At 37.6% G+C, this 13,462-nt stretch overlaps 1 protein-coding gene across 1 annotated transcript in view; it reads left to right on the forward strand.

The window, feature by feature from the left end:
- MOB3A (MOB kinase activator 3A) overlaps nt 1-13,089 on the forward strand; it is a 37,651-nt gene extending 24,562 nt beyond the window's left edge. The window contains exons 3-4 of the mRNA XM_051972249.1: nt 5,655-5,857; nt 10,673-13,089. Coding sequence (XP_051828209.1) covers nt 5,655-5,857; nt 10,673-10,702 — 233 coding nt within the window. The 3' untranslated portion in view covers nt 10,703-13,089. The remainder of the gene's footprint in view (nt 1-5,654; nt 5,858-10,672) is intronic.
- Nucleotides 13,090-13,462: the final 373 nt, after the last annotated feature.

The following is a 13,462-nucleotide window of genomic DNA, read 5'->3' on the forward strand; positions in this document are numbered from 1 at the left end:
GATGGGGCCTCCTCCATCAGTCCACTGTGCGCCTTTAGGCATATCATTTGTAGACTTTGGGCCTATTTCCTCCTTTGGAAAAGGGTTTCAACTGGATGATAGCTAAGCTCCAGCATTTCATCAGCATTCTGGTGTCCATGTTAAGAAATTACTTTCAGTTCTTACACTGAAGTTTAAATGCTTTTAGTCCCTTTGTAGCTCTGTTATTCCTGTTCTTTTTAAGTTGTGTTCTAAGGTTCCTAAATTCTAGACATTGTCCTTGAGGAATTTAGAATTAAGGCAAAAAGGTTTAAAAGCAGTAAGTTAAAAAGCAATGCTAGCTGGCAGTTCCAGAAATGTCCCAAGGCTATACGTGACTCATTGTGCAATTATTTTTGTTCCAGCAGTATAGAAAAACTTATCATAGAAGGAGGTGGGAGAGTGATCTCTGGGAACTAGAAATGTACCACCCCTTTGTTATGAATGGATGGGGAAAATTTGGAGAGTCACTAAGAAATAGCCAGCATATTTAAAAGCAGTGGGAAAAATTCTGGATTTAAAACCAGAAGACCTTCTTATTACTTGTGTGACTTTAGACAAATCACTTAATCCTTTTGGCCTCAGTTTTCTCATATGCAAAATGACAGGGTTTTACTAGATGGTTTCTGTGCTTCCTTCCAACTCCAAATTGGTGAAACCATATGAAGGCATGGAAGCAAGAAAGGAGGAGAAATGTTTGTAGAGAATTTTGCAGAGCAAAGTGTTCATGTTGGACTATTTGTAGTGTGTGATAAGATTGAAAAGAAAGACATTGTTGTAGCAAACTTCTAATTCCAAGCTAAGCATTTTGGACTTTATCCTGAAGATATGTGGGCAGCAGTTAAGGTTTTTTTTTGGGGGGGGAGGGAAAAATGATAAAAATATTTTTTGAAAAAAAATCTATTAAACTATTGGATTATTATGGATAATGGATATAGATTATGGATAATAAATATATCAACATGTTGTTGGTATATTTATCTCTGACTAAATAATTTAATCTTAGTTTTCTTATCTGTGAAATGAGGAAAATGATACTTGTACTCCATTCCTCACAAGTTTGTTATGAGAAAAGTACTTCATTTGCAAGACTTAAAGTACTATGTAAACTTAAGTTATATTATATTATAATTAATTGTCTTCATACCTAGGGAACTGCATACACCATTACATTAAGTATCTGTAATTTCTTCCTTGTGGAAAGTTTCTACTCACATAAATTATAACCACTTTTTACTTAAGTAAGACTTAGAGAGTAGCCTGAGACTCAAAGAAGTTAAATCCCTTGCCCAGAGTCACTAAGCTAGTGTCAAGTGAGACTGGGGCTCAGGTGTTCTAGATTCTCAATTCAGTATTCAGGTATTTATGCCATGGTGCTTCTGTATAGAGAGACACGAAGATGGCTATAGTGTAACTGAGAGTCACAGTCTAAGAAGCTGAGGGCTAAGCTGATATTCTCTGTTTACTGTGTGACTTACTGTATAAACTTAGTGGTGATATATGGACTCAATAAACCTGCATAGTAAGAAACCAAACTATAGGATTTCTTCTGCTCTGATCTTACGATAAATGTAACTGATTTTAGAAGGATCACTTCTTACCTCCTCTGATTCCTTCATCTATAAAAAGACGGTATTGTTCTTCTAGCACCAAGCAAAAAACATCTGTGTATGAGTATGTGTAAGCATCTGTGGCTGTAGTGCATCCCCCTCAAATGATCTTGCAGCTATTTTGTATATACTTAGATGCCTATAATCGTTGTGTCCCTTATTAAATCATAAGCTGAGAGTAGAGACAGTTTAATTTTGGTTTTGCATTATGAGCACTTAGCACAGAGCAGGCACATAGAAGGGACCTTACTGCTTATTGATCAACAAATCTGCCTGTCTATAAGGATAGTGCTCTGTTGCTTCATCGTGGCAGGGAAGTGATCCTTGATGCTCAAAAGCTACCTGAGCACAGTATGGGCTTTAGCAGATTCTCCCAGGCTAGAATGCCTTCTGAGTCCAGTGAAAGGTAAGTTTTGCTTTGGGATAGTGAACTTATTTTGCCACTGCAATTCCTAAAGGTCTACCTCAAAGGAAGACATGGCCATACTTATAAAATCAGACTCTTGATATTAGACATAAAAATAGATGAATATATAAGGTCAAGTTCGATATATTTAATTTTTTTATGGAAAAGGCTTTCAAACTCTTGAATTGATGATGGAGGTGACTATTCTACTTGTCTCTGACAGTGTTTTGTTGTCTGATCCATTAATGATGGAAATTTAAGTTTGGCAGGAGAAGCAGTGCAATGGCAGTGTTGGGGCTGTGGTCTTTGCAGGAGGGCAGTCCCTAGGGATGGAAATGAAAATGTTCACTTGCTGTTGTTTAGATCAGTCTCTTAGTGTCAGTGGTCTGTCTCCCAGGGATGTCATCAGAAGGTCCTAGGATTCAGACCTGAAAGGGACCTTAGAGATCATCTAGTCCAATCCCTCCAATTTACAGATGAGGAAACTAAGGTCCAGAGAAGGGAAATGACTTGTGAAAAGTAGGTGTGAGCCAGCTGCACTCTGTCACCAAGGAGGGTCTGTAGGTTAAGGAAAGGAATGAACCAGCCTTGTACTAAGATTGGGGAGAGTGGTTATAAATGACATTATGCTTCATAGGATTCACAGAGTATCAAAAGAACCAACATTAGACATCCTCCTAACATTGACTGTATCCTTTATATAAGATTAATGGAAAAAATGGATAACAGTCACACAGATTGGTACTTCAGTAATTATATGGATAAGATTATTGATCTACTGATAAACACAAATATTCATAAAATAATTTGATATTTCAGAAACCATTGCTAGTCCTGGGTAAAACAAAACAAAAACTGAAAGCCATAGGCTCACAGGTAGTTTTGTCATTCCTACTCAATGAAGGTGATTTAAAAGAGAGGGGCAAATTTTTAAAAATGAATCACTGGCTAAGAAGATGGTATCAGAATGGAACTAGGACTTAAATAGTGCAATATTGGGCTAAAATTTTACACCTAGCATATTTGCCTGGAATCTTTGGAATCTAATCCCAAGACTTTAAACTGAAAAGGAAGAAAATAGCCAAATAGATCACAGAAATGGTATTTTAATTTCATGGTATTTACAACTCCCTCACATTCTGTCATATCCTGACATCCTTCCCAACAGGAGCAGCAAGTTCAGCATTAAAAGAGTTGAAGTGGGGAAGAACAGTACTTTATAGGACATGATAAAGAGAGAAAGAGCCAGCAATAATCATATTTCTATGTATATGTATGGCAACGTATGGCAAATAAGGTGAACTGTTGGTTCCTGTATAAATTCCTAATAGTGTTCCCATTATAAGGAGTGAATTTTGACTGTGTAGGAATTATTAAAACTTGGTAGAGTGGGACTTGTGATTGGAGGGTAGCTTTGGAAGGATATTTAGGTGGGGCAAATAAGAAATTTTAAAAAGGGGGAATAAAACCATTTTACTAAGTTAGACTTATGTGAGGTAATTTAAGAACCTGATTGGAGAAACATGAAGACCATTTGGGTGAAGGTCAGCTGAGAAAAAACAGAAAGCTTTTGCCATGGGAATCCAATATGGACCACGTGAACAGAATAAAGAAGTAGATTAAAAGTTAGACGAGGATAGAACTTGGACAAATGGGTGAGAACCAAAGAGAAGTTAGCTTTAATATAGGAAAAGCTTCCTAACTACAAGAGCTAGAAGTGGCTTCCAAAGCTGGGCAGTGAGTGAGAGTGTGGTGAGGGTGGATTACTTCTTGGAGGGAAGTCTTCTGGAGAGTCCAGGTGCCCAGCTGTAAAGTTGTTCATCTAGAGATTGGACTAGATCACATGCAAGAGAAAGGGAAGTGAGAGTCCCTCTGTACTTTGATCAGACCATATATGGAATAATGTTTCTTTTTGGGTACCCCACTTCAGAAACACATTACCAGGTGCTATTGTCAAACTTCAAACTCTTCTCTGGCCTGGACAAATAGAACAATTTACAAAAGATTCTTGGATAGATAGGGAAGATGAGACAAGTGAGGCTGACAGTAATTTATTAACAGGACATTGTTGCAACAAGTTGAATAGAAGCAGTTTCTCAGTATAAAAGAAAAACTCCTTCAGGGTTTCATTATTTAGTCCACCCCTAGTTGTCTTTGGTCATGTCAGGGTCTTTAAAATCACTACAAATAATAATGCAAAGAAACTGATTCAGCAATAATTTCGATTTTGATGTAAGAAGAAACTTGATAATAATGAAAGCTCTCAAAAAGTGGAGTCAGCTTTGAGAGGAGGTGGGGATTTCACCTTTCTGCCCACTTTGAGGATATATGATAAAGGGTTTTGTTGGACTAGATTCTGGTCTCGAAGCTATAGAACCTCACATTTGGCACAAACACTTAGTATGGTTGTGATAGGGAGTGTTGGGGGAATTCAGCTACCTGCATATCTGCCAGAAGAGCATATGAAAAGTGTGTAACTTGCTTTAAGAATAATTTCATTCTTCTGAAGATGGAGGAAGTAAGAATGAGAACTGTGTGTTGCTAAAATTTACACCATTTCACTACCCTGTGGAAGAAGCTTTAGTGTGTTCTTTTTGCTCCAGGTTAAATTCCTTTCTTTGGCCTTTCATGGTGTGGTTTTCCACATGTCTTTCCAGATTGATTTTACACTGCTTTTTCTCATTGACTCTACCTTCTAGCCAAATTGTCATTCTGTATATATAACATTCATTTTCTTTTTCCATTCTTTTGCACCCAACTGCCTTCATACCTTGAATTTATTCTGTCCTCATCTCTGCTTTGTGGAAACTCTGGCTCCTCCCTTCAAGTTTCAGTTTAACTTCCACCTTTTATGAGAACTCTTTCCTCACTCTCCTAGTAAGTATTGTTCCCTCCCCAAAAAATTAAGTTTGTATATTATGTCTGTATTTTTTCTCTTTGCTTATTGGTGAACATTTTGATTCTTTCGAATAGCATATAAGCTTCTTGAGGGCAAGGACATTTTTGTTTATTTCTCTATATTCCCAATTCCTTGCACATAGACTTAAATGCTCAATGTATTGGATTATGTGGTAGAATATATACTTTAAAAATTTTTACATCTCCCCAATAATATTTCCTTTACCAGAGAAATAAAAGGCTGGAAAAGAGCTTTATAAATTATCTAATCTATTTCAAATAGGTCTGTATTTAAATAGATCCTAATTCTTGAAAATCTGTATCTAAACAAAGGATCTTTAGAGAAAGCTTTTTCCACTGTTAGCCTACTGCAGTATTCAACAATTCTCCCAGCCAAGAAATTCTTTTTCCTCTCTAATCTAAACCCTTCTTTCATAATGTTATTTAAACATATTTCTTCTTATTCTATTCTGGATAGCTTTGGAAAGGATTATATAATTTAAAAGTAAAATAAGCCTTTTAGGATCCATTCAAATTGTCCCTCAGTTTCTTTAATTTAAATGATTGATACCTGTTCTTAACATCTTTTCCTCAAATATTCTCTTATTAACCTTTCAATAGCTTCTCTGAGCTTTTCTCTAACTTCAGTTCAGTATCTGTGGGCAGGATAAATGATTTTTGGAAAAGGATATTCTTTCTCATTCTTGGTCCTTCTCTTTTAGGTACTCCATTCCCCAAGAACTTTCTGCAAGTGGTAAAGAAGATCCTGTCCAGGCTCTTCAGAGTTTTTGTTCATGTTTACATTCACCACTTTGACCGAATCACTCAGATGGGCTCTGAGGCTCATGTGAACACCTGCTATAAGCATTTCTACTATTTTGTGAAAGAGTTTAACCTGATAGACACCAAAGAATTAGAACCACTGGTGAGTAGAAGCAGAGCCATAGGGTCAGGGGAGGGGAAGACGGTAACACATAGCGACTGGCTTTGTATCCTTTTAGCTGTCCTTACCACTTCAAGGGGATTAATTTTTCAGCAAACTCTTGGATTAGGTGACTGGCAGAGTCTTTCCATGGCTTTAATTGAATCCATTAGTAAGCAAAGCTTTGAGAAGTTGAAATGGCCAGGGTTATTACCAGAAATGTACAGAGTTTCTGACACTTATCAGCTGAAGCAGGAGGCTAGTATCAGAAAATCATGTTAATAAAACCACTTAGCTAACTTTCAAAATTGCTCATTCTTGAGTAATATAAGGACCACATTTTCAGGTACTTGTAATATCTGTTTTGCTTTAAATGTAGTAATGTCTGTTTTGCCCTTTATTTACAGAGACAATTTTTCCTTTATTAAGGCTCAGTTGATAATAGTTCTTGAAGCAAGTGGGAATGGGATGAAATAGGGAATTATATGAATACTGCTTGCAAGGAAGGTCACACTACTATGAATGAATGAGACCTGTTAGATTTTGGAGGGTAGATTCCTAATAATGGTAGGACAAGGTTCTATCAGAAGTTCAAATTCAAATATTCTCATCCTCAGAATATTTCTTAATTAAAAAAACCCCAAAATTTGTGCCCATTCAATTGAAAATATTGAATTCAACAAACCATAAACATCTATAATTTTCGGGACTTAGATCTGGGGAATACAATGGTGAAAGAAACAGTTTTTATCTTCTAAGTGCTTATATTCTGTTGGAGGAGATAGAAAAGAGATTGTTAAATATATGAGATATCATAGGATAAGGTATTGAACTAGATGGTGAAGTGTGATAATAGGAAGGAGGGGATGGGGCAAAAGATATTGCCCCAGTAGATTTCATAGAATCCAACATCTGCATGTTTGTAAAAGGTCAGACAAAAGGAAAACTCAAAGATTTCAAGTCTGATGACTGGGAGAATGATGGTCCCATCAACAAAAATAAAAAAGTTAGGAAAGGGGGCTGATGAGTTTAAGGCATGTTGATTATGAGGTATGCTGGTAATGTCTGGTTGGAAATGTCTACTGTGCAGTTGAAAGTTTGGACCCAGGACCTAGGGAGAAGTTGGATAGTAGATATATGCATGTGATTGAGGCTTAAAAAGGAATGAGGACACCAGGAGATTGTAGTGTGAAAAGTCAAAGGAATGCTCTGTAGAGCTTATGTAAGGGATTCAGAGAAAAAAAGGAGAAGGCAGTGGAACACAGGAGTGATAGAGAAATACAAAGAGAAGCAGGAGTAGTGTCACAGAAGAAAGGAGGAGGGTGGTCAGTCAGTCATTTAAATGTCTACTTTGTGCAAGAAACTGTGCAAAGTACTGGAGATATACTTGCAAAGGGTCAAATGTTATAGATATTAAGGATATGAGAATTAAAATGAAGCTACTGGGTCTGGCAATTGGGAGGCCCTGGTGACTCTGCCCATAGTAGCCTAATACATTAAGGCTGATGGAAGCTGAACTACAAAAGCTTGAAAAGTGAGTGAGTAATGAAAGGCTGTGAAAGCAGCAAATTTGGAGAAGTCTTTCTATGGTAAAAAGAGAGGGGAAAATGGTGTGAGATGGGAATAATAGGGCAGTTAAAACAGGTCCCTGTTAGAATCTTTATTCCTGACCCCTGTAACAAATAGCTGGAAGTTGACCTATTGACTTTAAAAATAATAGTCATAGAACTAAATAAAAATGCAACTCAGTCGAATTGTGATCCAAATTATCTTAATGAAAAGTTATAGGACAGAGAGTGAAATAAGGCAACATTCCTACTCTGAAAGAACCAAACATATTATCCCAGAGTCTGACACAAAAGAACTACCCAGCCATCCTTCAGCAAAGAAAAGACGTCACTCATACCTTTCTTAAGTGCCCCTTGGCTGTGAGAGTCAGCTCTGGCCTGGGCAGGCTCCTTCCCTTCCCTCTCTACTGCCCCTCAAGTAGTTTGGTGGAATGAAAATGACTGAATTTTGAGGAAAATTCACTCACTCATATCACTTTGAGGATATAGTGGAAGGACCCTGGAAGGTAGGCTCCAAGGATCTGGAAGTGGCTCTCAGCCTTGCTACTTACACCTCTGCTACCACAGGCCAAACACCTCCACTTGTGCCAAATGATTGTGAGGTCTTGCTAGCTCTGAATCCTATGATTTCCCCCATAATAAAGGGACTGCTCTGCTGCAGTTATTCTCAGTCTGGGTTCATTTGTGCCTTTTCCCAAGACATCAGTAACCTCCCATGGCCCACGCTACATCTTGCCCACCTAAAGAAAAGGACCCTATGGTTCTTTTTTCAGATGTCACCTTCTTCTTAAACTTCTTAGGAAGAACCCTTATTTTTTTCTTAGGCTGAAAACATAAACAAGCATTTTTAAGAGGAAAGCTGTGAGGTAAAACTATCTTTCAAATTTTCCTGAGGATCCTCTTCCCTTAAGAAATTCTGCTCTGCTCTGTGAATCTGCTTCCTATCTGCACAGTGCTCTCTAGTGCTCAGAAGGTTTATATTATCATAGAGTCTCAATTGGAAGGGAACTTCAGAAATTGGCTTTTTTAACCAGTATCTAAATAGGAAAATAAGAATCCCTTCTATAGCATTGTGGTGATTCAGCCTATACTTAAAAGACTTCCAGAAGTAGAAAACTCATTTACCTCCTGAGCCCCAGCTAGTTAATATTTTTTGACAGATTTAATTGTTAGGAAATCCACTTTATATTCAACTAAAATCTAGTAGCTCCTTCCTCACTGGAGAAAGTAAAATCTTTCTGCCACATGAGTCTTTCCTATATTTGAAGAGAGGTATCCTGTTATCCCTAAGCCCAAGTTGTGTTTGTGAGGCTTCTGTAGCTTGGGATTCTGGTCACCTTAAGGATTTATCGATCCCCTTCCTCTGAATACATTCTGGCTTTCCAGTGTTCAGCCTAAAATGTGGCTCCTTTTTTGGAGGTGGTGAGGGTGGTGGTATGCAATTAATTGCCTCTTGTTGACTACTAAATAGTGGCAGTGCTGAACACTACCACCTCCTCATTATCTACCCATTAAGTAATCATTTCTGAAATTCAACCAATATTAAATGCTTGCTTAAGTGCCAGACTCCATGCTTGGCAGTAGGGCCCTGCTTTTCCATAAAAGATGGATCAGACGTATATGATGAGAGAAAAGGCTTATAAGCAGATCTTGTATTGCTTGAAGTTGGTGTAGGTAGGAGGGTCAAGAAAGACTTGAAAAACAAAGAGATATAGATGAGATTTTGTTCTAGGCATAGGAACAGAAATGTGTAAAAGTGAGAGAGGTCAATAATTAGATGACTTCTGCATTGGTATAAAGGAGAAGGGTGGATTGGAAAGGGAAGAGATTAGGAGCAGAGAGAGCAGTTATGAAATTTATTTAATCTAATAGGGGATAATGAAGCCAAGACTGTGGTAGTATGAATGGAAATGAGAGAAAGCTCTTTGGAGATAGAATGCGAGGAAATCCAGTAAGGGTTCTCATTCATTCATTAGGCATTTATAATGTATAACATGTTTCCTGTGAACATGGCACGTTGTACATGGAATGGGGAGAGAGAGAAAGAAAAATAAGTGTGGCTAGCATACTGAAGGAGCTTACTACAATTCAGTCAGGGAATATGACAAGAGCACTAGTTACTATAATGCAAAATTGCATATGTGGTCCTTTGGGCAGGTTTACAGGACAGTAAGATCTAATTTGCACGATTGAAAGAGACCTTCAGCTCCTCTAGTATATCTTCCTCCTCCTGTAGGGAAGAAATTGAGGTCCAGGATAGTTAAGTGTTTTGCTTAAAAGTCTTTAAGGTAGCAAGAGGTAGAGCCAAGGCTTGAACCCAGAGTCTCTGGCTCCAGATGAAGCACTCTTTGCAGTGTAACATTTATAAGTGAAGTAACCTGACCAAGTTTACCAGCCAAGGCCAGAGCCAAGAATTAAGTGGACCAGAGCTTACCTGCCTGTATATTTGGAGTGAAAGAGAACTCTCATCAAGTTTTCCTATTTCTTCTGGTTCTTTGTATCCAAATGAAATTGATAGAAGGGAAAATTATCTGGTATCATAGATGAAAAGTTCAAATTAGTTACCATTCTCCTCCAAAGTTACCATCCAAAATAACAGAGGATAGTAATAATCATCAAGTGCTTTTAGTACCTCTGGGAAATGCTGGAATGGGTTTTTTTTTATTCCTTCCCCCCCATATATAAAAAAAACAAAACATTTTTTTTGAGTTATACACATTTATTTATTTATTTATTTGTTTGTTTGTTTGCATATTTCCTTATGAATCATTTTGGGAGAGAAAAATCAAAACAAAAGGAAAAATGCCATGAACAAAAAGTAAACATAGCATGTGTTGATTTATATCCTCTCCCCATAGTTTTCTCTCTGGGTGCAAATGGCATTTTCCATCCAAAGTTTATTGACATTGCCCTGCTGCTGAGAAGAACCAAGTCTGTCATAGTGGATCACATGTTCTTGCTGTCATTGTGTACAGTGTATTTTTGATTCTGCTTGTTTCACTCAGCATCAGATCATGTAAATCTTCCCAAGCCTCTCTAAAATCAGCCTGTCTATCATTTTTAAAGAACAATAATATGAAATAGTTTCCTGGCTGGTGGTTATTCTGATGCCTTTTGTTTTTCAGGAGGCTAAGAATAAATTCACAATTGGCACCTAAAGTAGAATTTTCGTCTGAATGTTACCTCTTGGAGTGTTTCTGATTTCCATAATTCATTCTGTTTCTTGGGTTGGGGGCCTTGTTTTTGACAGAAGGAAATGACCTCCCGAATGTGCCACTGAAAATGGGGCCTTCCCCTCAGGACTGCTGAAACCTATCTTTCTGCACCAAGAAGATGCTGTCTAGAAGCCAGAGACACTGATACACACATTGAAAATCTCTATTTTTTTAAATAAGAACATCCTCGGTGAAAATTCCTTCTATCTTTTCTTGAGAACTGTGACATTATGGTCATCATTTTTGAGATGCTTCACATAGTTGAAGATTATTTTTGTTTTGTTTTTAGAATCGCTTTCTGGAGGGCAGCCTGCCAAAGTGGAGGGAGCGCTGACTAGCCAGTAGATGTGGTCTCTAGTCACGTCTCTGCCCCCTGCAAGCTGTGTGATCTTGGGCAAGTCACCTCATCCCTCTGGGCCTCAGTTTCTTCATCTGTAAAATGAAAAGGGAGGGATTAGAACCTTTAAGGTTTCTTCCTTCTCTAAGATTCCATAATTTTGTGATTCTAACTTGGCTTCCAGCTCTTAAAAATCTATGATTCTCAGTGAATGGCAAAGCCCACTTCGTCCTTAAACCACTGACTTTTGCCAGAAGGCAGAAGAGTTTGTCAGCAGAGCAACCTGACATTTCATCATTTCATCTGTGCCATCACTGAAGTCCTCGTCTCGGACACTTGATGCTCTCACCATGTTGGCCTGAACTTGCTTTGGAACTGTTGGTTGCCTTCTTCTGGATGCGCTTTGTGCCGATTCCCCCAGATGTGTGAGGGGGGAAGGCTGATTGCTCTTGAGAGCCAGATGGAGAACTTTCTGCAGAACGAGAGGGAAAAAGCAGTCATAGGTATATTACTAAGAGCCCCTTCATCTTATGAATAGCCACCAGTTTTTACCTCTAGTTTTATTTTTTTTTAATATAAGGTACGACTAGCAAATTGATTAAATCCTCTATCATCTTTATTTCAACCCACATTCTCCTGTAGCTAGCCTAGTCTCCCTGGCTAGTAGGATGTACTATTGATTAAAACCCTACCCCTCCTCATTCCTTCTAAACCAGGGTTTCCCAGAGCAATTTAACCACAGAACTATTTTGACTAATAAAGTGTTTTGATTGAACTTTTAAATTCCTGTCCAGGGAATCCCTAGGATAAAGGAAGTTGGAGTAAAATAGAACCCATTAAATCTATTTTCATAATGAAACATTGCTGTTCATAATTAGCATTTTAATAATGCCCCATTTCATATTTAATATTTTAGAGATGATATCATTAGCATCAATTCTCCATGGAATCCTCATTCACCTGATGTGGAATGCTAGATCCCACAGAACACAGTTTGGGAAACACAGAATTTGACCCTAAAAGGTTATGTATTTCTTCTGAGCTGGAGAGCAAGTTTTCATAGAGGTCCGTTTACTTCAGACTAAGGTACAACAACCCATCCCTTGTAATTGGTGAACCTAAAAGATCTCACCTCTCCTTTACCAAGAAATCTGAGCTAATCTTCTTTCATATACATCTTTTTAGTTGAGGACTTGAGTTTTCTTTCTGATGTCTTTTTGCTTACATTTTAGCTGTTTTGAATTCAGATTTTTCATGATATGGAAGAATCATTTGTCAGAGACAGACCTTTGGTTGATAAGAATTACTTTTTGAAAAATGGGTCATCAAAGCCAGTGGACCAATTCCCTCTGTCTGGGGATTTTTTTCCTAGGAAAATGCCTTCATACGGCACTATGAACTGTAAGTAACTCATGTGGATTCTACCCAAGTGACCAAAAGAAGCCACATTCTTTTCTCTGGTACTCTAGAGTTAGTCCTTTAACTGTTGAAAATATTTCCTACTCTTGGATCATTCCTAGAATCATTACTGTTAGGTTTTTCAAAATTTGATGATTCTGAATGTCTGGTAATCATGTTTAAATTTGGTATGGCCCACAAATCACTTATTGTTAGTGGACAGCTACATTTATTGTAAACCTTCTTGGCTGAGATATAACAAGCTTGTTGAAGTTGGCTGAGATCTATCCCTTGCCCCGTCTGTTAGACCACCCATCTTCACCCAGTGCATCTTCCTAGTGCAAAGGACCAAAACCCAGGCCCTTTCTAATTATATCAAGCACTTCCTAAAATATAAAAAAGGTTGTATCAAGTAAATTCTTTTAAAATGTTTTTATGTTAGCAGTGACCAAACTATCACAGCTACTTCTATTGTGTGTTTAACAATTTGGGAACCAAGCAGCACCTGGAGGTAGCTTACATGAGCCTAACATATTCCCTTCCATTGCTTGCTGAATAAAAGGGGAAACTGGAGAAGGACAAATCCCTGTGGAATTCTGCCTTTGCTCGATGGACTCTGTCATATTAAGTTGTTGAAACATTCCCCTTCCCTCTACCACATACCACTATTATTCTTAGAAGTGAACATAAAAATAAATTATACTGTATTTGTCTAAATAGTATGGTCTATCATTTATTACATTTTCTTACATAAAAAGGATATTTGGTGGTTTGCATGAGGGATGTGCTGTACTTTTTCACAGGAACTAGAGTTGCTGGCTGTATTGGAAGCACTATATCTCCTTTGTGGGCTAGGTTTTTCTTGGAGTTGCTCTCAGTAATTCCTTTTTTTTAAAAAAAATTTTTTTTAATTACAGCTTTTTATTTACAAGATATATGCATGGGTAATTTTTCTTTTTTTTTTTTTTTTTTTAATATCTTTTTATTGATAGAACGCATGCCAGGGTAATTTTCAGTAATTCCTAAACAAGAATATTAGTATCACTTGCTTTTTTTAGACTGTTGAGTAAATCTAAGCAGATTGAGGTGG

This window comes from Antechinus flavipes, chromosome 1 (assembly GCF_016432865.1).
Source record: "Antechinus flavipes isolate AdamAnt ecotype Samford, QLD, Australia chromosome 1, AdamAnt_v2, whole genome shotgun sequence".
Lineage (NCBI taxonomy): Eukaryota > Metazoa > Chordata > Mammalia > Dasyuromorphia > Dasyuridae > Antechinus > Antechinus flavipes.